Source organism: Pantherophis guttatus, chromosome 1 (genome assembly GCF_059756535.1).
Source record: "Pantherophis guttatus breed Tessera chromosome 1, ASM5975653v1, whole genome shotgun sequence".
NCBI lineage: Eukaryota > Metazoa > Chordata > Lepidosauria > Squamata > Colubridae > Pantherophis > Pantherophis guttatus.
This window is the reverse complement of record NC_142063.1, coordinates 107,758,619-107,783,927: the sequence shown is the minus strand read 5'-3', so window position 1 is coordinate 107,783,927 and position 25,309 is coordinate 107,758,619. Positions and strand designations below refer to the sequence as shown.

The 25,309-nt window shown below is 39.4% G+C and overlaps 2 protein-coding genes across 8 annotated transcripts in view; one reads left to right on the top strand and one right to left on the bottom strand.

The window, feature by feature from the left end:
• Positions 1-424: 424 nt before the first annotated feature.
• On the bottom strand, positions 425-6,158 carry POLR2L (RNA polymerase II, I and III subunit L). Of its 4 annotated transcripts, none has more exons than XM_087880474.1 (4): positions 5,542-6,158; positions 5,293-5,438; positions 3,883-3,983; positions 425-847 (listed from the first exon to the last, which is right to left on the bottom strand). In XM_087880474.1, the coding sequence occupies exons 2-4, from the start codon at positions 5,350-5,352 to the stop codon at positions 739-741; spliced, it is 270 nt and encodes an 89-aa protein (XP_087736600.1). In that variant the 5' UTR covers positions 5,353-5,438; positions 5,542-6,158; the 3' UTR covers positions 425-738. The 4 variants fall into 4 exon arrangements, with proteins under 4 accessions (XP_087736600.1, XP_087736594.1, XP_034272722.1 ...); XM_087880468.1 differs by having other exon boundaries at positions 6,045-6,158; XM_034416831.3 differs by lacking the exon at positions 5,293-5,438 and having other exon boundaries at positions 6,045-6,158.
• A 213-nt stretch (positions 6,159-6,371) lies between these two features.
• Positions 6,372-25,309, top strand: part of TSPAN4 (tetraspanin 4) — a 727,944-nt gene continuing 709,006 nt past the window's right edge. For 3 of the 4 annotated variants that reach the window (XM_034416828.2, XM_087880460.1, XM_034416827.2), the window contains exon 1: positions 6,372-6,509. The gene's annotated coding sequence lies outside the window, so the exon portion shown is untranslated. Of the gene's footprint in view, positions 6,510-14,046; positions 14,151-14,509; positions 14,574-25,309 lie in introns of all 4 variants that reach the window. The other variant, XM_087880446.1, reaches the window with a different exon arrangement.

Genomic DNA, 25,309 nt, shown 5'->3' with positions numbered 1-25,309 from the left:
ATGAAACATAACTGCTCACCATGAAACTAAGTTGCTCACATTCTCTCCATCTTTGTATGTTTGCCACAGCTCCAGAAAATGAATTGTTAGTTTTACACTCTGGTATATGAAATGAAAAATATTCTATTATCTAGTTAATCAAATACAGATTACTTTCTACAAGGGTGAATATATATATTGAAATTATTGATATACAAAAGTCATTTGTGAAGAGGCTGCCTGCCCTTCCTACTTTTATTTTTCCTTTGACAACCCATAGCACATGTCATTATGCCCGGTCTAGTTTTTAAGATATCATGTAATAATGTGGAAGAACACTGAAATGGAAGTCATCATAATGTTTAGATGCCAAGTCAATAATCTGAATGAGGCTGAAATGCAATTCATGTAATTCAGGAATGAGATTTAGAATAAGGCGGTGGGAACTGGTTTAACCAACATATTTTTATTAAAATTTCATTACAACTGCCAACTGTAACCCAAATTTTGAGAGTTTTTTCAAATTTGAAAATTCAAGAGATTCTAATATACTTGGAATCTGACAAAAAACATGCTGTAATTAAAAGCAGTCCCCAACTTTCTAGGTGAAATTCAATATTAAGTCATTTATTTGGGGTATATGAAGTGGCTTAAGGAACTTCCCACAGATCATTAATTTGATTTCTAATCCCAGCAGTTTGGCTTTAGGATTGTAAAATCTTTGGTTCATGTACACATAGCACCATAAATTCTTCATATTTATTTCTCCAGTGGGGCATAGTTCAGGAGCTTTTCAATCAGGTCTACATGGGCAAGCAACATTCTGCGACAGCAGTATCTTTTCAGACCCAAAGCATCCAAGGCGTCACTAGGAACAAACAAAAGCAATAGTATTTTCAAAGAAAAGCATCATGCTTAAATCAGATCCCAATAAAATAAATACAAATTCGAGGCCTTGTCCACAAAGAGAAGAAGAATGAGAGACAAAGATAATGTGAGCATCTGCAGCAGAGGATGGTGCAACTAAGAACTAATCAGAGATCATTAGGGGGAAAAGTTGTGAAAGAAGTTGCCTCATAAATGCTCTGTTAATTCTACTTGGATCAATTACTAGTTTTTAGATTTTTCTACTCATAAACATGTGCCTGATTTGATTGCCTTGAGCCTTCCCACTTAAAATCACATCTGGTGTCTTGATAGTCTAGTGAGAGGAACTGCTGTTTTGATCGAAGAACCAAGGCTATATATTGGGGAAAAAAGATGCTTTTGACTACTTCAAATCTTATCTTCTTAACAAGGCAGATGTAGAAGATGGCTTCTGCCCTGCAGGAAAATGTAAAAAGAAAATGTGGGGAACTTTTAGATCTATGATTTGTTTATTTTCTTTCCACCCCAATGCTTAGGAATTCTCTACCACAAAAGTCACAGTGTTGGCTTCTAGCAGTTTTCAGCATCTTCCTCTTTTTCTTCTTCCCAACTGCACAATATTGTATTTATATAAAGAAAGACTCTGAACAACAACAAAAAAGTCTCTTTCAAAACAGAAGAGCAAAAAAGAGAAAAAGACAGGAATCCTTTGTAATTCCTAGCTTCCTCTCCTTTTCAAGCTATGACTGTCAATTTTATCTGAAATTAATTGTGGTGATTCCTGTCCTCATGTTATCACTGTGTGGATTGTGTGAGAGACACACGTGCCTATGAACACATGTATATGCATATGCCTGCAAGAGTCCCCATTATACAAAAATGACAGGATTGAAACACAACAATAATTTACTGAACCAGTAACTACTCATTCAAATTAATTTCAGGGCACATGTTGCAATGCTGTATGCTACTAGTATAGTGCCACTCTCAAGAAAAAGCATTTAGTTTTTTCCCCCAGTAGTATAAATGCAGTATGGCAGAAACTCCTTGCTTTGTAATGATTTCAACTATCTGACCTTGCTGTATCATCCAGGATTGATTGTATCACTCTGATTTTATCATTCTGATGCATGCAGTGGATTATTCAGATGGAGGGATAGGAAACAGTATGCTGGTTTTAGATGGATACTTGTTCATTAGGCTCTATCAACCCTCATGATCAGATATAGCTATTCAGCCTCTATGTAGTAGAACAGTTTATCTGGGCTTAATCCTGACCTTCCAGGTAAATATTCCATTTGTTTCTATCTTATATAAATCCAGGATTTCAATAGGGACTAATTAGCATCTTTCATATGGCAGAGTCAGAGGCACTAACAAGGATAGCAATAGTCTCAAAAAAGTTGACATTTTTCAAGTGTTATTATTGCATATTTTCACATGTAAGGAAATATTACATTCTAAACGGGACACTACAAGTAATCCTTGATTTACAACAGCCATTGGGACAGAAATTTCAGTCATTAAGGACTACCTGCGTAACTCATGATTTGGGTAAGGATTTGTGTAGGCATAAAATATCTAGAGCATTTAACATTCAGTTTGAGATGACAGTCACTCACAGATCAAGTAAGTGAAAGCTAAAAAATGTAAGCAGAGAACTGATGAACACAAAACAGCAATCTGTAGCTTCCCCAATAAGTTCCAGATTTCTACATCAAATGAAAGCAGCTTCATAGAATTCAACCTCAAATCTATTCAAACAACAATAAAACTAAAAATAGTTCATTACACATTTTAATGGTGTATTATAATTGTTCTATTTGTTTTATTAGTGTTTTGATGAAAATTCCCGCATACATAGGCTGCAGAGTTGTATAAGCTTATATGGAGATGATTTTATTGAACTCCAAGGAATTTATTTCTAAGTAGAAATGCATATAAACACATTAATTTCCACCAAAAATGCAGAAAAGCTGAGTGCTGCAAAAGAATTATCATTTACCAATTTTTATGAACCCATGCTCCAGCTTTTAAAAACCCTGTATCTGATAATATGAAGCTAAACAATTAAGCAGAAATGATTATGTTCTTTTCTTCAATATTATTTTTAGTCAGTGCTGTTTGAAGAAACTCAGTGTAAGTAAAAAGCAACATTTTGAAATACGGCAGAATCTCTGCATCTCTGGACAACTAGCTTATTCAGGTGACCTGACTCCTTTTTATTACAATAAATTATTTTAACAATAACTTGAGTGTCCTGAAAATTGTCAGATGACAGTTATTACAGACAATTCTGCTGCTAGGAGGAATTCAATTATGTATTGTATGCTCACTTGGCCAATCTAAAATCATACAATAAATTGCAAGAGAATTTAGGCATACACTCAAATCAGATGTATTTATCATGCAAATATTTTACTAATGTACTAAAATAATATCTCAGGCTGTAGATCCACAGTTTCCAATTCTGTATTTGCAATGAAAAATCAATGGCTATCACAGCATGATTAACTGCAACCAGAGACAATTCTACCAAGGTAAGGAAAATGGTGAATATAGCACAAAAGAGAATAATAGACAATAGTTTCCAAATACTAGCAATCAATGGAAGAAATGTTTTTCAGGCTTTTATAGTACATAATAGGATTCAACATAATGTGCTATTTAATTGCTATTATTGAAAAACAGTACTACATGACTGCAAAAGCAAGCAAGCTTTTTTAAAAAAAGAGCACATCAGTATTAGGGACTGCTGGAACAAGATCAAATTATTTGATCTGTTTTGGTAATATAACAAACTAAAGTATTACTCAGAAATACAGATCTAACAGGACACTACAAGGGAATAATTAAGCAATGTCTTATCCTGTACAAGCTATCAACTGAAGCCACCAGAAAATTAGCAACATTTACATTCAGTGGCATGGGAATAATATACTTAAATATTACATGGCAATCCAAATTGTTATATTGATAAAATTGTTGCTTATTTTACAAAATAGTTATGAAAATATAGGAGTTGAGAATGCATACCCTTCTGTATATTCTGCTTGCAAAAGGCCAAGATATGCCTCCCATTTATTTCCAACTATTTTACCACAAGTGAAGCATCTCACAGGTATAATCATTTTGATCTATGAAAATATAAACAAAACAACATTTAAGCAAAGTGGTATTAAGTGATTCACACTCAATTTTATGATCTTTTTGTTATAGGAGTCACTGCAATTGTTAAGTGAATCACATGATCATTGGGTGAATTCTGGTTTCCCCATTGACTTCACTTGTCGGAAGCTCACTGGGAAGGTCACAAATGGGCACCATGTGACCCTGGCATGCGGCAACCGTTGTAGATATGTGCCAGTTGCCAAGCTCCTGAATTTTGATCACAAGACTGTGGAAATGCTGTGATGGTCAAAAGTGCGAGGATGGTTGCAAGTCACTTTTTATGCTGAGTCTAAACAGCTTAGAGAGGGATGTAAAGCACTGTGAAGCGGTGTATAAATCTAAGTGCTATTGCTAACCAATAAATGAAGGGTACTTGATGCTGAGTTTGGTTGTTTTCTTGCAGGCTAAGTAACATCATCAGTCCTGGTGCTGATGATGTTATCTAGTTTAGGTACTGAAACATGTGCAAGAAAACAACCAATTCAGATAGCATCAAGGACCCCTCATTTCAACCCTGAGCTACAAATATTCTCCTCTATTGGTAATCAACAAGTGTATTACATTTTCTTAGCCTGATGCCAAATTAGCTTGCAGGATTGTTTTACATCTTTCATTTCTCAATAAATGTTCTTTTGATCATTTTTCATATTATTTGAGCTACCGGTATTTGTGGGATGAAAGGGAATTAGAACTGGTCTGTATCAGCATGACCTCGTGCAAGATGTCTGTGCGCTCAAATGCAATTAATAATCAGCTTGCCAATGGGTATTGCCCTGAAGAAAAGACAGTGTTAAGTGAGAAAAGTACTTCTATTTAGTGAAACTAATTGAAATGGAACAGTTATCCTGTTTCATTCATGAAATGTTTTGTAAGGGTTCATGTGATGCTTTTCTGCATTTTTCTGTATTAAACAGCTGATGCTTCTAGATAAGAATGCTTGCATTATTGTCAATAAAAATACATGCTTCTGTTCTTTCCTTAGTTGACTTTTTTAAATTAAAAAAAGAAAGAAATATGAACGGAATATAATGAAAGATGCTATCTAGTTATTTGATAAAATTCTGCAAGGGCCATTTTGCAATAAATGTTTTATCTGATGGAAGTGTTTCTAGAAGAGATTTTTCATATGTAAATATTTAGCCTCATTTAAGGAATCGTACAGAGGATCAGACTGTATCAATCTCTATTTGCAATTCTGTGTTTTCTCATTACTCTTTTCCAACTCTTTCATTGTAGGGAAAAAAAAAACTAAGATAGAAAAGATCCAATAGCTACCAGACATTTTTGTGATGCTTCTAGAGATAAGGCTTCATTCTGGACAGATACACAGTTCATTTAGACATTCATTTGAGGTGTGTGCAAATGTTGTCATCCTCCATTTGTAACCTTCCCTGTTTTATCCCCTCATTATTCCATCATTTCTAGAAAAAAAAAAAAAAGGAGGAAACATTGGAATAGTTACAGATCGGCTGTTTGTATGATATTGCTCATCTAATCAATGTTAATTTATTCAGTGTAACCTACCATTATAGTGAATCATAAATTAATCAAGGCAGGTTACATTCGCACAGCACTGTAGTGTAGACCAAAATTTCACAGCACGAAGCCGCAGTATGTTGTACAACCCAAACCCGGCAGGCTTCACATAGAAGTACTTATGGGGTGTGTTTAGCGTTAGCTCAGCACTGTATGTTTGTGTCAAGCTGTCAACTCCTTAAATTATGCGCAGCACAAGGTTTCTTCCCGCTAAAAAGCTTTTCTGGGGAAGCCTCCGAATCCCACGACGGCATCCCCGAAACAGTTTTTCGTCTTTTCTTCATCAGGTTATCTTTTGTGAAGAAAGAGTCAGAAAAACAGAATAAAAACCAAACTGAAAGGACACGAGCTGCAATTAGACTGGTGTGTCGGTCCCTGTCGGGGGGGGAAAAAAAACATTCCACGTTTGGGCGATATAGGACACGGCACGTCCTATTTCCAAAGCTTAACAGCCAATGGCAAGTTCCTCTCTGGTCGCTCGGGGTACCTACCACGCCGAGCCGCCAACGGCTGCCTCCCGTTCAACCCCAGGCGACGAAGCTGCCGCTGGTCCACGCTTTAGCAAGGTCACGCCCACTCCCGCGGGCGCTACTACTCCGCAAAAGGGGAGAAATAACGTTTCCTACCTTCCCTATTTTAGCGTCCCAGGGCAGTAACAGAAAATAGAGACGTGTACCCATAGATATCAGCGTGATCTGTGACAAGCGTAAAAAAAAAAATCCCTTCCCTTTTTTTAAATCTAAATCTATCCCCCCCAAGGATAAAAAAAATGGTACGTTCCAAGAGGTACGGCACCGCGGTTGGCTCAAGATAACTGCGTTCCTCTACAAGCTTCGCGATTCTCGTGCGCGGTGCGCTGAGTATCTATCTGGCTGGTGCGTTCGATTTGCGGAGCGCCGAGTTTTAGGCAGCGGCTGAGTTCCGGGGCTCTTGGGAAGCAGCGGCGAGACGGCAAGGTAATTTCCTCGCTTCTTCTTCTTTTCTTTGCATTGCCGCGGTGCTGTTTGGACAACACTTGTTGCCGAGAGTTTTTCCAACGGAGAGTTCGGAACGGGGGATGGAAAGGCTCGTCTCCCCGCTCCGCTGATGTGCTCTGCAAACTGGAAAGCGCAACTGGTGGTGTTGCCACTGAGCCCTGCTAAGTTTTTTTCCCCCCCTCCGCTTGTTGATGGGAGCAATGCTGCACTAAAGAAAATAAGCGGAGGGCAGGCAGCGGATAGAAAACAGCTGCTCGCTGCCGTCGTCGGTCTGCTGCTTGTGATCTTACGTAGGAGGCCGGTTGGTTTGTGTTCCGCTGTTGCCGAAGAGCGATTTCTTCTCGCGTTTGCCCCCAAACCGCTCGAGTTAGTAGAGATGTGCGTGTTTGCATGCACGGGGGGGGGGGGGGGAAGGGAGAGGTGACTGCGATGTCACGCTGTGCATTTTGAAATAGCGAGAGGGAACTCTAAATGGAAACCTGGTGCTACTAAAATAATACCAAACCTTCCTTTCTTTTTAACTTAGGAGACCGAGTTGAGGAGAAAGCAGTGGTTTTTTTTTTTTTTTTTTCCTTCCTTGACAGCGCCGGCTCTTCTTGGTCATCGTTTTTTTTTCGTTTCCGAAAGAAGGAATTTTCCTTCCTTCCTTCGGAATGTTAAGTTAATGGAGCCGGTGACTATGTTAACGTCACGCGAAAACTTGCCCGGTATAGATGTGGATTTCCCCCCCTCCCCGCCCCAGGAGCTGGTTTAATTTCTCCAGCCTCTTGAAAGGGAAGAGCTTCCCTGCCTCGGCTTGGAAGAGGCAAATCAGCCTCTTGTGTTTTATTTGGTACGTCCCGGTTTCTTTCCGCGCACCTTTCCTCAGACGTAACCCCGCGGGTGCGTGTGTGTATATGTGTGTGGGTGTCAGTGGGTTTTACGCCCCGAGAAGGATGTACGGCCTTTGAAGGGGAGACGTCTACATTGGGGGAGGCGGGCAAGCCTGTTAAGCAATCCGCCTGGATTGAAATCGCCGGGTCGTTTACAGAGGAGCGAGTCCCGTTGGCTCAATTGATCGGACGTTGCTCGGGTTTTAAGGCTGCCCGTCGAGGAAAAAAACACCCGTGTACATATGCGCTGCTCTTCCTTCCAAGCATTTCGACGTCCTTCGGCCGCCTTCTTTCTCCTCTCCCCCCCCCCCCCGCGCTTCGTGGAAATCTCATGAGGCGTTTCAGAACGAGAGGTGGGAGCTGATCTAAGATCACCCCGCGTAAACTTAAAAAGGCGGCGGGTGGGGTAGGTGCGCTAAGCATGTGAACGCTGGTGAAAATAAACGGGGAAAGAACTGATTACGTACTGTATACCTAGCTTACTCCGAGGTCCTGTAATCCAATGAATAGGTTCCTTTACAGTGCGGACCGTTGTGGGTGTCACAAGACACGAACTTTTCTGCTCTTGGGAGTTTGGCTGAAGCAACTGGGTGTGGCCCATTTGACTTAATCTGGCATGATTTTGGTTTGCTCCCTCTGGGCCAGATGTGTTGAAGAGGCTCTGTCTAGAGCAGAGGTCTTCAAACTTGGCAGCTTTAAGACTTGTGGACTTCAATTCCACAATTCTGCAGCCAGCCAGTACAGCATAGGAGTTGAAGTCCACAAGTCTTAAAGCTGCCAAGTTTGAAGGCCTCTGGTCTAGAGCAGGGGTCTGCAACCTTAAACACTCAAAGAGCCATTTGGACCAGTTTCCCACAAAAAAGAAAACACCGGGAGCCACAAAACCCTTCCTGTGCCTAACTATTTCTTGAGTGGCCACAAAACTAGCATATGTAGTTGAATTAAATGTTCTGTTTTCTTCTGAAACTTTTCTTTTCTTGGATTTATTCATGGTTAGCCTACCGGAGGTTGAAAAACTCAAAAAATTGCATGCTGGCGGGTATTGCACATTGGTGGTTGTGATGCATATTTTGAGTGACAGGGAGCCGCAGCAGAGGATTGATAGAAGAGCCTTGGTAGTACAGTGGTCTAAGGCACCCTGTTATTAAGCTGGTTATTAAGACCAGCTGCCTGCAATTACTGCAGGTTCCAATCTCGCCAAGGCTCAAGGTTGACTCAGCCTTCCATCCTTTCTAAGGTAGGTAAATTGAGGACCCAGTTGTGGGGGCAATAAGCTGACTTTGTATAAAATATACAAAAGGATGAAGGCTATTGCTGAGCACATTGTAAGTCGCCCTGAGTCTCTGGAGAAGGGCGGCATATAAATCAAATAAAAAAAAAAAAGAAAAAGAAAGAAAGAGCCACATGCAGCTCCAGAGCCGCAGGTTGCTGACCCCTGGTCTACAGTCTAGACTACTTTCCTTCCAAAGGCTGGGAGGTATTCACAGGTGTATTTAGAATAGAAACTTATACTTTTAGGAGGATTGTGGTCCAATGACAAAGTTGGAATGTGGTGGAGTTATAAACCATGGGGGAGAGGAGAAGATTTGAACAATACAAGGGGTCTTAAGTCTGCAGTTAGGTCTCTGCCCTTCTTCAAACTGTATCTGCACTTTTAGGCAAATGCTAAAAGAAAGGTTATGGGAGATCTTTGAATGTCAGAATGGAAGCCAAGTCAGTTTGTAAAAGAGGGCGTGAGGGAAGTCTTCCCTACAACTTGTAAGGCTACCAAAGAGATGTTTGGGACAGGTTGAAGGATGGGCATTTTTGGGTGGTTTTGTAACCAAAAACCTATTGTCTTTTGGAGATCTTTGGGCTCATCATCACACTACCAGAGCTAATAGAGTTGTGCATGCTTTGAATTTAAAGTCACCAAAGTCTTTGGTGCTTTGTACCTCTTTAATATAACTGCCCTTTTCTAGATGCTGTGGTTGGCCTTTACAACTGCTGCTCACTGTTGGAAGAAAAGCCCACAGAATTAACCTTTTAAGCTCATTTGATCCAATCTATTGGGAAAACAAAGGATAGACTCTTTCCCAATATTCCTATTGACTCCTTCACTGCTAGGATAGAAAGAGCTGCAAGTTTGAAGAAGTGTTGACCTTCATGAAAATCTCCAACCATCATGTTCTCCCATGTCCTGTCTTCTGTTTTGTTTTAGTTTATGAACTGATGGAGAACAGAAAATCTAATAGCATGCTAATCTTATTTTCCCCCCAAGGGTGTGGTTAAAAACTTCCAAAGTTCTGGAAGTTAGCTATTGTGGGAAAATAGGATGCTATTCTAGATATGCTTTTGGTCTGTTCCAGCAGGATTCCTAGTTTCAAAGACCTGTATTATTACAGTTAGATTGAAGAACATAACAGTGTGATGCCACATATATTGCATATTTAAAGTAGATGCTAAATTGGCAGATATATACAGTATCTGCAAGTTGCAGACTGCAACTGATTTTGGAGGAAATGAATGGATCTAAGCAATCATGAAGATTATTTAGTGGGATCACATTCCTGAATCCTATGTGGTTAACATAGTTATTCAAAGTAAAATGAATTTTAAATGATTCCTCACTCCTACCCAAATGGAAAATTAAGAAGTTTTCTTGTTTTTTTATTATCAGATTTTCAAGTAATTTACAATGATCACTTCATTTTAACAGTAAGTTACATGGGGGAGAAGAAAATGTCCTGTACCCTCTTTCAATAAATTACATAGAGGGAAGTGATATATAACAGTAATCTACAAAGGGGATTTCTCTGTAGTGGCATATTGTGAGAGACTGGGAAGAAAATGGAATAAAAGCACATTTGGGGAGAAGAGATAGTACAGCTGGGTTGTGAAAGTAGTGGGAAGCATCATTAGAAAATTATTTAATTGTAATGAATTCACTACTGAATGGTTCTGCCTAATACAGGTAGTCCTTAACTTACAACAGTTCATGTAGTGACTGTTTGAAGTTACAACGGTACTGAAAAAAAGTGATTATGACAGTTTTTCGCAATTACAACCTTTCCAGCATCCCCATGATCATGTGATCAAAATTCAGGCGCTTGGCAACTGGTTCATCTTTATGACGGTTGCAGGGTCCCAAGGTCATGTGATCATATTTTACAATCTTCTGACAAGCAAAGTCAGCAGGGAAGCCAGATTCACTTAACAACTGTGTTACTAATTTAACAACTGCAGTGATTCACTTAACAAAAGTGGCATGAAAAGTCGTAAAATGGGGCAAAACTCACTTAACAAATTTCTCACTTAGCAACATAAAACATGGGCTCAATTGTGAGGACTACCTGTACTTTACTTTTAGAGTTTCCAAGATTATGTTTTTATCACAGTTTTAACATTACATATGCCTTCTTGAAAGTAATATGAACTTGTTTCCTTTGTTTGCTCCCCATGTGGGGCTCAACACGTATTCTTGAAATTCTTTGCCTTCTCTGACATTTGTGGTACACTTTAGAGTCTGTAAAAGTTTTACCTTGCCTGTTTTGGATTGAATTAATCTATTTTATATGTTTTAATTGTTGAATATTGAATAACACCTTTGTCACCTTTCTTTGTTAATCTGAAAATTAATGTGGCTACTTTATAAATTGCATCACACACGGCTGTTGTAAAATACTTGGTTCCTTAAAGCAGCTATCTTGCTTTCATATGTTCCAAAATGTATCTTTTGAACATTTTTGAAACATGCTCAGACCTAACATTCAGTACTTTAACTTCGATCTCTTACTGTACCTACCGTATGAAGTTAATTAGTACATAAATTAAAAGTAACAGGGAGATGTATGACAAATATATATTAATGTTTGATTGATTCTGGTTCTCACAATATTGATCTCAGTGTAAGCAAAACAGTGAGGTCATTGCATGAGAGAAGTATCAGAACTCTTGGAAGTACCCCAGACCTTGTAGAAACAGAAACAAATTTAGGGAACAATATAGATAAGGGATAAAATAGCCCACTGAGCTCAGAGCTAATGCTTTGTTGCCACAGAATGCTGAATGTTTCTTGTGAAACAAGAACCAGGCAAACTATCTTGGAGATGGATTTGGAGTAGGTACACCCCATTGTGCAACTCTGCATTGTGTGACTAGAACTATTTCAATGTTTCTGTGTTAATGGATCGTCAGGGCCAAGCCCAGAGATGAGACAGTGAGATCCAATCAAGTCCAATCTTTTATTTGCTTACATCTAATGGACAGAATCTTGCCAAACTAAGGCTATAACTTTCTAATCTACTAGATCTATCCTGAGAGACTTTAGGACAGTGATAGCTAACCTTTTCCGAACAGAGTGCACAAAGCATGGACCCCAAACCCCAAAATGCAATGCGTGTGTGGTCCCCGCGCATGCGCCCACCCCCTGCGCATGCGTGGCAGAGACCCGACAACCAGCTGGCTGGCGGGAGGCACGTGCGCATGTGCGGCAGAGTGAACTGGGGCGACAGCTCACATGCCCACAGAGAGGGTGTTGCGTCCCACCTGTCTCACACGTGTCATGGGTTTGCCATCACGGCTTTAGGATGTTGAAATGTCTTTGAATATTAGTAGCTCAGGTTGGTAGTTAATGTTGCTGGTTTGAGCTCCGAGATTGGTGATTTGGTTGCAAATGTTTCATCCCCGTTCGAGGAGACATCTTCAATGCACTTTGAATTGTGCTTGTCTGGGGGAGCACTGGCCTCGACAGATCACAAGAAATCAGACCACAGCACACACAGCCGATCAAATCAAACTGAAACTGGACCATGACATCATCAGAAGACATCCTAACAACAACACCAGCACTAATTTACATCACACAGATGGTATTTAAAACCAAGGACTACTCAGCAACTGCAGCCAGCCAATCACACAACCCGAAATCAGACCAGAACTCAGAAAGGTATTTAAAGGTCAGTACACCCTCAAGACAAGCACAATCCAAAGCACACTGAAAATGTATCCTCGAATGGGGATGAAATGTTTGTAACCAAATCATTAAAAGCTTGGAGCTCAAACCAATAGCAATAGCATTTAGACTTATATACCGCTTTACAGTGCTTTACAGCCCTCTCTAAGCGGTTTACAGAGTCAGCATATTGACCCACCCAATAATCTGGGTCCTCATTTTACCCACCTCGGAAGGATGGAAGGCTGAATCAACCTTGAGATTGGTGGGATTTGAACTGCCAAATTGCAGGCCGCCAGCAGTCAGCAGAAGTAGCCTGCAGTACTGCACTCTTAACCACTGCACCACCGAGGCTGCACCACTTTAGGATGTGGTTACCCTGAACCTCTTCCCACTTCTCCCATCCAGCTCAGGACTTGAGCTTTTTCTTAATCTGGCCCTCTTTCTGTGAAGGCTCTGCGTTGGCAAAATACTCCTCCCCTGTTGCTGCAGGTGCACATTTCATCACATGAATATCTTTATCAAGACAAGAAATTGTCTACATTCAACTCTAACTCTGTGTTTAAACAAAAATAGTTCTAATTTAGCTACTTTATGCTAGAGATTTACTTTTCAAATCTAGTTGTTGGGCAATGACAACATACAATTTAGGAGCAGAATGTTTGGGTAGATTTAAATGTTCTCCCACTGATTTATGAATATTGCTAGTGTTGTGTTTTTTTCCCCTTGGGTTTTTGCAAATAACAAAAATTCCTGTGCCAGCATTTCTGTTTCACCATTTTGCAGTCTACTTGAAAACTATGGTGGTCTCAGAAGAGACTTAATCAATTTTTTTTGTTTTATAGGTCAAAAAAGTATACTTCACTCATATTTCAGTGTTTTTCAGTAATGCCGTCATCATTGTCAAAACCAAATACTTTATTATGACAATCATACGCCCTGCAAATAATTAATTTTAGAAACATTAATATGTATCAGTTTTATGAGGACCATTGATCAATAAAGTTAAGGTCTTGTTAGGTTTTTTGATAATAAGGTATAATTAAAATACTCTTTCTTTGGGGGGTGAAGGAAGTGAAGGACTAAATGTCTTGCTTAGAAAATACTAATTAATAGTCTACAGTTCACAGTTGAAAACCATCTGAGGTATTGAATTCTTTTACCTACCAGTTTAGCAAAGTTGATTTGGAAAGATCTTACATGTTATTTTATCTTTTCTCTCCTGGTGTCGCAGATAATTATGGTTGAAATAGTTAGCATTTAGAAAAGATAATATTATATGGATGCTATTTACTTGATTGTCTAGGTAATTTTATAGACTGCAGGAATATTATACATTGAAAGTACATTAATATTTCACAGATTTGGAGTGGCAAATGGCTTCTTGAAAATTATGTATATGAACAAAACTCGTGGTATTGTTGGGTCACTGGCAAATTGCTGCATTCACTTTAAGACTGTTTTCATGTTTGTTTGCCTTATTTAATTAAACCAGTGATGTTGGACCATCATGATACATATCAAAGGTAACATGCCATGTTTTGGATGACATGCCAGCATTCACCAGCAACAACTATTCTCAAAAGCATAGTCTGTTATCTTGTGATTTTTGGAGGTTATGGATACCGTGCAAGAATGGGTTTGAGGCCTCTAAAAACTCCAAAAATCACATGAGAATGGGGTGTCCTTTCTCATGTTTGTTGGCTTGCAGAGGCTGCAGAAGAAGCTGCTTCAAGAACAAAGGCCTCGTGCAACTTGGATTACCTCAGAGATGCTGCAGTGGCCTTTTCAATAGAAAGAGAATACTGCCTGAAGGTAAGTAGCACACAGCAGATCCTGGGGATTGCTGAGCTGTGGAGCAATCACACCATTCCCCAAGGCTCATGGGGAACTACGAGGTGGCTTTTTGGAGTAGCAGCAGTTTTACTAGGGCTGAAGTTGATGCCTTGACTTCTATTTCAGGCCCAGCCTCAGTGTTGTTGCTGAGTTGGGTGTTATTGTTGGGGTGGCCTAGATGGAAGGAAAATAGAAAATTGTTTCTCTCTCGTTTGTGGGACTACTGTATCTGTGACAAGGTAGGCATTTTCTGAATTGTTGACATGCAGAGCTTAAAAGGTCTACCATTACTTGAGCAAAAGCATACTTTACTTAATCCATTTTTTTTTGGTTTGCAGGAATATACTGTCAACAATAAACTAACAATATGGCCTGGATTCACACAACATACTAGCCCAAAAGGTACTTGACTAATTTGTGGTTCAGTGCATTAAATGACCACAACCTAAATAAATCTTATTTCATATGTTCATCAAATTACTGTGGTGTTCCACATTTATTGCCCTTCCTTATTACATAGTTTCATTTGACCAGCAGTAGCTTTGGATTGCATCAGATCTGGTTGTGATTGGCAGAATAAAACAAAATCTTTAGCGTACACTAAGAACTGTGCATGTTACAATGACAGCACACTCAGATGTAGATCCAGCAGCTATTTCTGCCATCCTGAATGGAGTTAGGTACAGCGCCTCCTCTTCTTTCAAAATGCAGCCTTTTCTATAATCCTTTATTCATGGAAAAGCTGTAATGCTTATCTCAGCATGAAATGTGCATTAGGAATAAACCAGGGGGAAAATAAGAAGCTCAATGGAAGATGTGTGCAGGAACTACAGATGTTCAGTAGTTGACGCTTCCAAAGAAATAGGAATTGAAGGAAAAAGTCATGCAGATATAACCATATCTAGCCCCATTCTGATGCAATTTCCCTTCGTATGACATTAGATTAAAATTTTCTTTTTGCCAACGTAAGAGTAAGCACCATTAAACTGAAGAGAAATGACTTTTGAATAAACATTTCTAGAAATAGGCTATAAGTGGGCCTTGCAGAAACTTGCATATGCAGCTATGATTTATTTGAAGGCCTACAAGTTCCAACTTTTTGTTATTTACAGTACTACATAAAATATTCTTAAAGCAGGGAGGGTTAAATAGCTTTCCTAGTGTTTATTCAGCTCACGTTTTCATTCCTAAGGACAATAAGGCAGTCCATGTCTTTTCCTAGTTCATCATGCTGTATAGGTAGTTCTCAGCTTATGACCACTCTCTTAGCAACCATTTGAACTTACAATGGAACCCCCTCCAAAGGTACTTACGACTGGTTTGAAGTTCTGATCCTACCTCCCATGATCAATTATTCCATTTTGGGCTCTCAGCCACCAGCCCACATTTACGGCTGTTTGCAGTGTCCCACAATGGGTTTGTTTAATGACTGCTGCAAAAAAGTAATAAATCAGGTCAGTCACATTATGACCTGCTTAATGACTGGCATAACATATGATCAAAATGATGGGCTTTGTTATGATTGTAACTTGAGGACTACTTGTAACCTCTATATTTGCAAGATAGTGACTTTTCTGTAGCGTCTGATAACTTTTCAGTTCTGTCTTTCCTCTGTTAGTAGTAGTTTAGAAGGAAGGTTCCTTTTGCAGATCCAGTGGTTAGAAGAATGAGAACTAGATGGCATCCAGATGGGAAAAGATTTGGAATTTGTTGCAGATTTCAACTTTATTCTCTGTTTGATTTTATAGTGTAACTTCTAAGAGGGTAGGCCCTCTTTTAAAAAGAGTGGGACCAGGTGTGAAATGCTCCCAGTTCGGACCGGATCGCCCGATCTGGTAACGATGGAGGTGGGTGGTTCAGAGAACCGGTAGCAAACATCCCTGCCTCCCCGCCCAGCTGAGCCACGCAATCATCAGAGGCTTTTTTTTTATTTTTAAAAGCCTTTTTTCTACAACCTCCAAAATGCTTTTAAAAGTAAAAAAAAAAAGCCTCTGATGATTTTGCAACTCAGCTGGGATCATCAGAGGCTTTTAAAAGCATTTTTTCTATAACCTCTTCAGCTGAAGAGCTTGTAGAAAAAATGTTTTTAAAAGAAAAAAAGCCTCTGCAGATCAGGCAACTCAGCTAGGATCGTCAGAGGCTTTTAAAAGCATTTTTTTTACAACCTCTTCAAGAGGTTGTAGAAAAAATGCTTTTAAAAGGCTCTGATGATCCCAGCTGAGTTGTCTGATCAGCAGAGGCTTTTAAAAGCATTTTTTTACAACCTCTTTGGCTGAAGAAGTTGTAGAAAAAAAGATTTTAAAGGTAAAAAAAAAAAAAGTTGGCCATGCCCACCCAGTCACATTACCCCACCCCCACCCCACCAAGCCAGTACTACAGAACTGGTAGTAACAAATGTTACATTTCACCACTGAGTGGGACCATGCAAACATAAGATTTTAACATATATTTTAGAGAAGCATCTGAATTAGTTTCACATTCAGTGAATATCTCTTTAAAACGAGATCTTAACAATTATTCATGTTGTTAGTAGGTAAAGATGTGCAGTCATTAACATGCAAAACTTGGATATGCCAGTCTTGATTCATTTCCTTATGTCTATTCAGTTAATGTTGTACTATCACATTGATAAAATGTTCTGCAGTATCTGGAACAAATGTCTGAAAATGATGATTTCTCATATATGTCTTTTTAGGACTAAGATATTTTAGACATATTTGTAACTTTGTTAACTTCACAAAACAGGAGACATTTCATTTTGCTATTATATTTTTTTTGTGGGAAACAGAGTTGCATTTTAAAAAACTAAATAAACTGATATACTGGGAATATATAATACATTGAGACTGACCATTTTTTCCAGTCCTACTAGGCCAGGGCTGTCAAACTCGCGGCCTGTGGGCCGGATGTGTCACATGCTGGCCACACCCATGCCTGATTTAGTGAAAGGGAAAAAAGTTGCCATACATCACGTGATGCTGCCATGACAACGCATGTTTGACACTCCTATACTAGGCAATTTCTATTAATTTTACTAGGCACCAGGCTAGAAACCAGGAGATGGTGAGTTCTAGTTCTGCCTTAGTCATGAAAACCATCTGGATGACCTTGGATCGGTCACTCCCTTAGCCTAACCCACCTCACAGAGTTGTTGTTGTGGGGAAAATAAGGGAAGAAGGACTATTAGGTATGTTTGCTCTGGTTTTTAACAAGCTATGACAGCTTATCTTTCTTTATTTCTCTCCAACTATATATTATGAAGAGTTACTTTTAGTGTAATTTTTTAGCCTCATGTGATAGACAGCATCACAATCATCTCCATTCGGGGTTTTCTATTATCATTATCCTCAGAAGATGGATATAAGATGAAACTTCCCATGTGAGTGAGAATGGAATTTAACAGTTGTAGAATCTGAGTGTGTGTGAAATTTGGTCTAAGTTACCGTATTTGCTGCTCAATAGGAAATTGGTCTAAAAGTGCTCGGGGATCCACAAACCCAGGTAATGTATGGGGATTGTGTATCTTTAGTCCATTGACACTGCTTGCCACTCATACTATTTCTGCACTTGTTCCTTGCAAGAATCAGGATCCAAATGAGAAGTAAATGTGCCTGAAAATGGAAGGCAAAGATCCTATCCTAGGTCAGTGATGGCTAATCTTTTTGCCGTCACGTGCCAAAAGCAGGGGGAGTGCGGTGGGATCATGTGCATGCGTGCCCACATCCATAATTCAATGCCCCCTTGCACCCCGCGCATGTGTGCATGACCCCCCCCGCAGTTTCCCTGCTTTTGGCATGTGATAGCAAAAAGGTTACTGGTGGGCCTGGTAGGCCTGTTTTTTTGCCCTCCCCAGACTCCAGAGGCTTTCTTGGAGCTTGGGGAGGGCAAAAACAACCTCCCCCGCCCCCTGGAGGCCAGAAACGGCCTGTTTCCCAACTTCCGGTGGGCCTGGAAGGCCCGAAAATCAACTGGCCGGCACGCACATGTGCGCTGGAGCTGAGCTAGGGCAACGCTTGCATGCCCACAGATATGGCTCTGAGTGCCACCTGTGGCACACATGCCATAGGTTTGCCATCACGGTTGTAGGTACACTTTCCCTACCAAAAAAAAATTACATAAGTGTCTAGACTTGTTGAGGAAAAGTAGAATTTGCTCATGGGTTGATGCCATATTGTTCCATTTCTGGGCCAGGCCCTTCCATGAGGGCCTGGAATTGAGAATGGTGGCCTGTTTTGTACTTTGCAAAAATACATTGCAGTTATGAAGAGTTTGAACTTTAAAAAGAGCTCTGTTTGATTTAATAGAAGCCCAGTCTCTCTTGTTTTCAAGCTTATAAGCAAGCCATGAAGTTAGTAATATTTGGAACCATCAGAGAGTATTATATCAGAGGTTTACAATTTTCAGTTGGTTGTATATCTACATATCGAGGCATATAGAAGAGCCTTCAGTACCTTACCATTTTCTGAGACAATAGTCACTACAATTTCCTACTTCGTCACATTCTCGTTGCTGTTGTTGTTGCTGGGTGTCTTAGGTTGTTTTGAAGCTGCATCGCATGGGAGAATCGATCCTGGATGTCTTTGGAAAAGAACAGCTGGACAGCAGACAAAACAAGGGGCAGGGTGGCATATTAGGAATGTTGGCTATGTGAAGAGTCAAAATGGTAGATTCTCGGGACAGGCAATTAGACCATGTGTTCTTTATGGGTTTGAAGCTATTTAAGTTTGTTGATTTTGTTGAATTAGTTTTTTCTTGTAATAACATTAGGGAGAAAATGTTCATGTTTGTTCTCCTTGTTATTATTCCTGAAAGACTTTTATATTTTAAAGTGCTGGCTTTTCCCGAAAATGAAATTTCCCTTGACCCTGACATGAGACCAGTTCAAACCATTATACTGCCCTATGTATAAATAATTGCTCCGTGATGCACAATTTGCGTTAATGCATTTTTCATGATTTTTTTTTAAAAAAAAAACATGGATCATTGACGTGATGCACAGTATCTCTACTTGCAGTACAATTTATGTCAATCTAGGATTGCCAGATCTAGAAAAAAGATGTTCTGGAGATTTCTCTCCCCTGCATAATCCACATGTAGATTATGTCATATACCTATGTATACATATGTTCGTGACAGAATCCAGACCAGAATAAATAATTGATTGAATTAATAACTAAATTGTCCACAAAATAAGGTATATTATTAATTCATTTTTTATCTTCATAGTGTACTAATTTTCTTATTTGCATACAAATTACTTTCATCACAGAAATATTATAGATATGGACCCCCCATGGATCCAGCAAAAATAACAGCCAAAAAAAGGGGTGGAGATGAGAAAGATAAAAGAAAGGATAACACTTGAATTTGAAAGAAAATAGAAAAAAGAGAAACCATTGAATAAATACGAGGGAAACAGAAGGAAAGGAATTTTTTTTTTAAAAAAAATCATATTTATGTCATGTAGGCCCCCGAGACAAACCAGTCTTTGTATAAACAGTATAAATTCAATATCGTAAATAAAATTCTAACAAACCCTGAAATACGATAAAATATCACAGTGCATTATCTGTACGCTATCAAAATTCTCACATTTGTAACCTTTGACTGGGCGAAATGATCCATCTTAGGGCAAAATGTTTTCTACCAGGATACCTCAAATAGGCTAATTTACAGAATGCTGAGACCCCTGACTCCGGTGGAGTGAAATTTCAGAAAGTTGTGGCTTCTTCAGTTCTGCTAGGTAGCTGCAGCATCAATGTTCCCTCATAGCTTCCCACAAGTCCCACATCCCTGTTTGTTCACACTTGATCTTTCCTCAACCCAGCAACAGCTATTTACCTGCCTGTTGAGAAGGAAGGAAAGGAAGGGAGGGAGGAGGGAAGAAGGGAGAAAGAGGGAGAAGGAGGAGAGAAGGAAGCAAGGAAAGAGGAAAGGAAGGAGGAAAGGAGGAAGGAAGGAAGAGAGAAATAGGGAGGAAAGGGAAGGAAGGGAGGAAGAGGGTGACAGGAAGGAAAGAGAAAAGGGAGAAAGGAAGAGGAAGAAGGATAAAAGGAGAAAGGAAGGAAGGAACAGGAGGAAGGAAGGAAGATTTCTGTCAGCTTCCCACAAGAAAACTCTGGGGAAGCCTACAGCAAATCGGAAGCTCCCACTGATTTTCAGCCCCCCTGTGGTTGTCATTCTGTTTAGGTTAAGGAAATTTCTCTGAAATGATGAGCATTGTTATAACAGCGAGAAACACACAATAAAAATCCACAGCTACAATTTTAAAATCCTGGTCAGCCCTCCTAAAATTATGGATTCCCAGAAGGGAAAGTTTCAGTATAGAAATAACTTTTTAAAATTTTTCATAAAAGAAGTCAGGGAGAGGCCAACTTAACTTCCAAGGAAAGGCAGTCTATAATACTGGTGCACCCATTAAGAAAACCTTGATTGGATGTTACAAAAGTAGTTGAATTCACCAGGGAAGCAGCCTCTCCCAAGCAATAGTTAATTGCTAATTTTCAAAAGCATCCACAGTTTTCAGCTGGGATGTCTGCAGTCTTGTGCCCACTCACTGTTTCCTTATTTTCAGTAATTTCTTCTCTGTGAATGTGAATCCCTTGCTCTTATACAGGTAATTATTTTGGGGAAAGAAAACCCTCTTCTTTTTGTATAAAAGTTAAATACTATAGTTGAGACATGATTTTTATGACATCTAAGTGCTAATGAAGAAAGTAGTTTTTATCTTTGCCTTCCCAAGGCCAGTAATTTTCTTTAGTTTTGAAAGGAGGGAATTGAATTGGCACTTTATTATAAAAGCAACTCCTGTTCGTGTTCATTAGCATTGAAGTATTCACAAGTCCAAGTACTATAATTCTCTCGCAGGACTGCACCTGTCTTGCAAATACCACATTGTTCATGAATCTTTAAAAAAAAATACATAAAGAAACGCAAGTATTGTTAAGGGAGTAATCCTAAGGAATCTTAATTAGAGAGCAGGTCCCATTAAGTGTAGGAGATTTAATTCTACACAGTAACATATACAGGTAGTTTTTGACTAAACAACCGCAATTAACACAGGAACATCCATCACTAAGGAGGAGGGAGTCCTGATGAGCCACTTTTCATCATATTTTCCCCATATCGGGGTTGGAATGAATAAAAATGGGAAGCTTCCTCCCTCATCCTCTTTCCCCAGTGTTTGCTTTCTTTGTTTGCCAGGGAATTTAAAAATCTGTGTATTATTTTTGTGGACTAAATTGCCCCTACAGTGGAACTGTTGTAAAACATATTCTAGAACTTGTAATACTGTCCTTGCCTGCTTACTGTGTACTAAGCAACCTGATTTATAATTACGATTCTTGCATCATAAGAGAGCAGCTGTACCTTAAGCTTTGCTCTGTCACCACTCACAGTGCTCCCTCCTCTGCTCAAACTCCAATTACAGACACTTCTATAGCTTTCTTTCATCAAATATAACTGACCGGACATCTAACAATTGCTCCTTGAAAGATCAATTTATGTTATGGTGCAATAAAACCACAATGCTACTTGTGAGATTCAAACCCCAGTCCTGTCTTCTAATATCTGAAATTCTAGTTTGGTACAGTATTGGATTCTAAATCCATTTAGATTTATCCAGGGGTATTCATTCTTTTGTTTAGTCTCGGATGACTTATGAAGAGTATCTGACAAAACTATAATAAGCTTGCTCATGTTGATCAAGGGAGGAAAAGCAACAGCTCCTAACGGTGTACTTGTAACCTTGTACTGTAATGCAGCAATAATATTTGATATAAATCAGTATTTTAATAGTTACTTGTCAAGAATTATATTGGTATTGTGACAGTCGGATCATATGCGTGTTTGCTTGGAAATACAGCCTGCTGAATATATGGGGAGGCAGTTCCATCCGCCCAGACTATTCAGAAGCTGAATTGCTACAAGGAATGAGCCTTCTCACTAAACACATCTTTTAGTGTCTGATCAATTTGTATATAGGTAGTCCTCAATTTATGACTGTAATTGAGCCTGGAATTATGATCGTAAGTTGTGCAGGTTGTTAAGCAGGTCGCCATGTGACTGCACCCAATTTTACAACCTTTGTTACAGTGGTTATAAAAGTGAACGTCATGGTCATTAAGCAAATCCATTGTCCGCAATGGGGTTTTGGCATACATCTCAGTCATGTGACCCACAGGATGGTGCAAATGACAGTAAATGTGGGTCCATTGCCAGATGTGCAAAATGTTATCATGTGACTGTGGGGACCGGGGCAATTTTGAATCTGGGTGTAAGTAGTCCCGGGAAGTTCCATCTTAATTTTGAATGGTCGCTAAATGATGGGTTATTAAGTGAGGAGTATCCAGGGGTGGGTTCTACTTACCTTTACTACTGGTTCGCAACGGGGCCACGCATGCGCATGTGCAGAAGCTTCCTGATGATGTCGGGGTCGGTGGGCAGAGCCTCCCACTGGTTTTACTCCCGGTTCTATAGAACCAGTCCGAACCGGGGGCAACTCACCACTGGGAGTATCTGTATGCCCTGCTACTCTGAGGTGGACAATATAAGGTCTTGGAATTCTTTTGTATTTCATATTGCTGCAGGTCTTTAAAATGTAGGGATTTCTGCAGCATATGAAATGGATGGCATGAATGAAGGCTTATGTTCCTTGGGGTACATGCATTTGCTAGTCTGACTGGCAATTGAAAAAGAATCAGATATAACTTTTCTTAGTGGTGATTAAAGCCATATATGTGTGAGTGGGGATAGAGAAGTCATAGGTGAGCTTGTGTTTTGGGGGCATTTCGTAACTAATTTTTGTAAAAGCCACTGATGTATTTAGGTTGCCTCTGTGGTGCAAGAGTGTTCATTGACAGTGTTTATAATGAGTTAGAGAGGTTTCATCTGTTCATGTGGCCTTCTCTTGACATCATGACAATGTGATGGCCTCCTGATCTTTATAATCTTGAGCTGTTCTTACAGAATACAAAGTATTCTATGGATCTTATTCAGTGATGCTATCTAGTGACCATACATTGTTTATTATAAAGGACAGTCCTTTACTTCAGTAAGCTGCCCTTTAGATGTATTTAATTTATTTTCTTGGTTTTGCTCTTGAATTTTCCTATGTAAAGCAAAGTTGTAAACATAAACAATTAAATTTTTTTTTAAATGAACCTCTTTTTCAATTTGTCCCTTTTCATGTTTGTCCTTTATTTTTTCCAAGAAAATATGAGAACTGTAGGTATATAATTATCTGTTCTGCATTTGATGAGACAGTTACACATCAGTTTGAACTGGGTAGACTGTGAAATACAGTTAATTTTACTCTTGTTTACTTAAAATGTTAATGCATCGTTCAGAACATTTCCAGATGGTGTATGGAAAAGTGTATGTTTTGCTGATGAAACGATCAGTAACGTTTGCCTGAAATAAGTTGATTTCTAATCTATAATTTGAAGTAAAATCATCACCAACTTGGTTTCCTGAAATGCTTGCCTTTTTTTTTTTTTTTTTGCATACAATTTTTGCTGATTACACATCAGTAGGGATGCCTTGGTTAAGGCTAATGCAGTGCTTTTGAAGCAAAGTCCAGGTTGAATAAACAGGTATCTCTCTCTGTCACCTGAGCATTTCCTAACCAGTGAGATTGTTTTTCCTCCTCAAGCTCAGTGAAGTTAGTGATTCAAATGACTGAATAATCCGTTTGCAAGTTATCTTTTGAGAAGACTTGGTATGTGACATGTAGGTCTTTCTTGCTTGCCATTTTAATTAATTAATTAATTTTATTTAAAACATTTATATAGCCATCCATCCTTCAATCAACTCTCAATCAAAAATAATAAAAATAACGTATACATTATTTTAAAAATTATAAAATTCAACCAGGTAAAACAAAACATTAAAAACAACTCAAACCTGACACCAGTTAGTGCTAATATGCCATCTTCTAATCTTCTCCCAACACTTGAGGTGGGGGTGGGAGGGGGGAAAGCCAGGCCTTAAAAGCCTTATGGAAGGCTAAAAGTAGAGGCTTGGCAAATTTCAGGGGCCAAGTGTTCCATAGGACAGAGGCTGCCACAGAAAAAACATGCTTCCTAACTTCCATCAGATTATAATATTCTGATGTAACAACTGGTGTTACAATCAATGGAACAGCTTGCCTTCAGAAGTCGTGGGAGCTTCATCACTGGAAGCTTTCAAGAAGAGACTGGACTGCCATCTGTCAGAAATGGTGTAGGGTCTCCTGTTTAGGCGGGGGGTTGGACTAGATGACCTACAAGGTTCCTTCCAACTATGTTATTCTGTTATTTTTTAATTAAGTGTCGAAGAATGAGGTTTCTCTCAAGTATTTCTGGGTTTTTCACCATAATTCCTTTTTCTTGTTCCCCTCCAGGTTTTTTTCCCTTTGCCATCTTTATTCCATCTTCTGCTTGTTTTTTTCCCTGTGTAAATATTTTTAACAATATATATAATACATGGATTGATTATGTGCTATCAAACTGTTTTTGACTTCTAGTAATTGCATAGGTAGATTGTCTCCATGACAATCTAGCCCTAACCTGGTCCTTCGGTGCTTGGTAGTTGGAGCATAAATGTGCATGATGGTCATATTAAGGGTTGTCCACAAAGTGTAATTGATATTATTTGGTTACTGATTATTATTGTTCTTGTTGTTGTTTTCAAGCTTTGTATTTTCTCAAACAGGGGTGTCAAACTTGCGACCTACAGACCAGATACGTCACATGCTGGCCACGCCTACCCCAGTTTAGTGAAAGGGGAAAAAGTCACGATACATCACATGACAACAATGTGACATTGCGAGTTTGACACCTGTGTTCTAGAAGGGTGTCTCTTACTTCCTTGACTAAGTTGTGAAGGATGCTGTGAAGAATACTGGGTTTGTATTGTAGCTCACATTCTCTGCTCACTTAAGACGCTGGCCAGGTCACTGTCAGTGAATGTTCAATAGCTGCCCACCCAGTGGTGAAATCCTCCCGGTTCTATCCGGCTTGCTGAACTGGTAACGCCGGTGGTGGGAGGGAGATAGTTTTTTATCATCTGCGTATGTGCAGAAGAGGTGTGCTCGCGCATTGTGCACACGCACTCCCGTACGCTCCCGTTCCCGAACTGGTAGCAAAGGTAAGAGGATT

Coding starts and splice junctions, on each gene's coding strand:
- POLR2L (XM_087880474.1), bottom strand. CDS start 5,352: ATGAACTGTGTATCTGTCCAGAATGAAGCCTTATCTCTAGAAGCATCA. Junction 3,984..5,292: donor AAGCATCACAAAAATGTCTG/GTAGCTATTGGA, acceptor ATATTTTCATAG/ATCAAAATGATTATACCTGT. Junction 848..3,882: donor CAAGCAGAATATACAGAAGG/GTATGCATTCTC, acceptor GTTTGTTCCTAG/TGACGCCTTGGATGCTTTGG.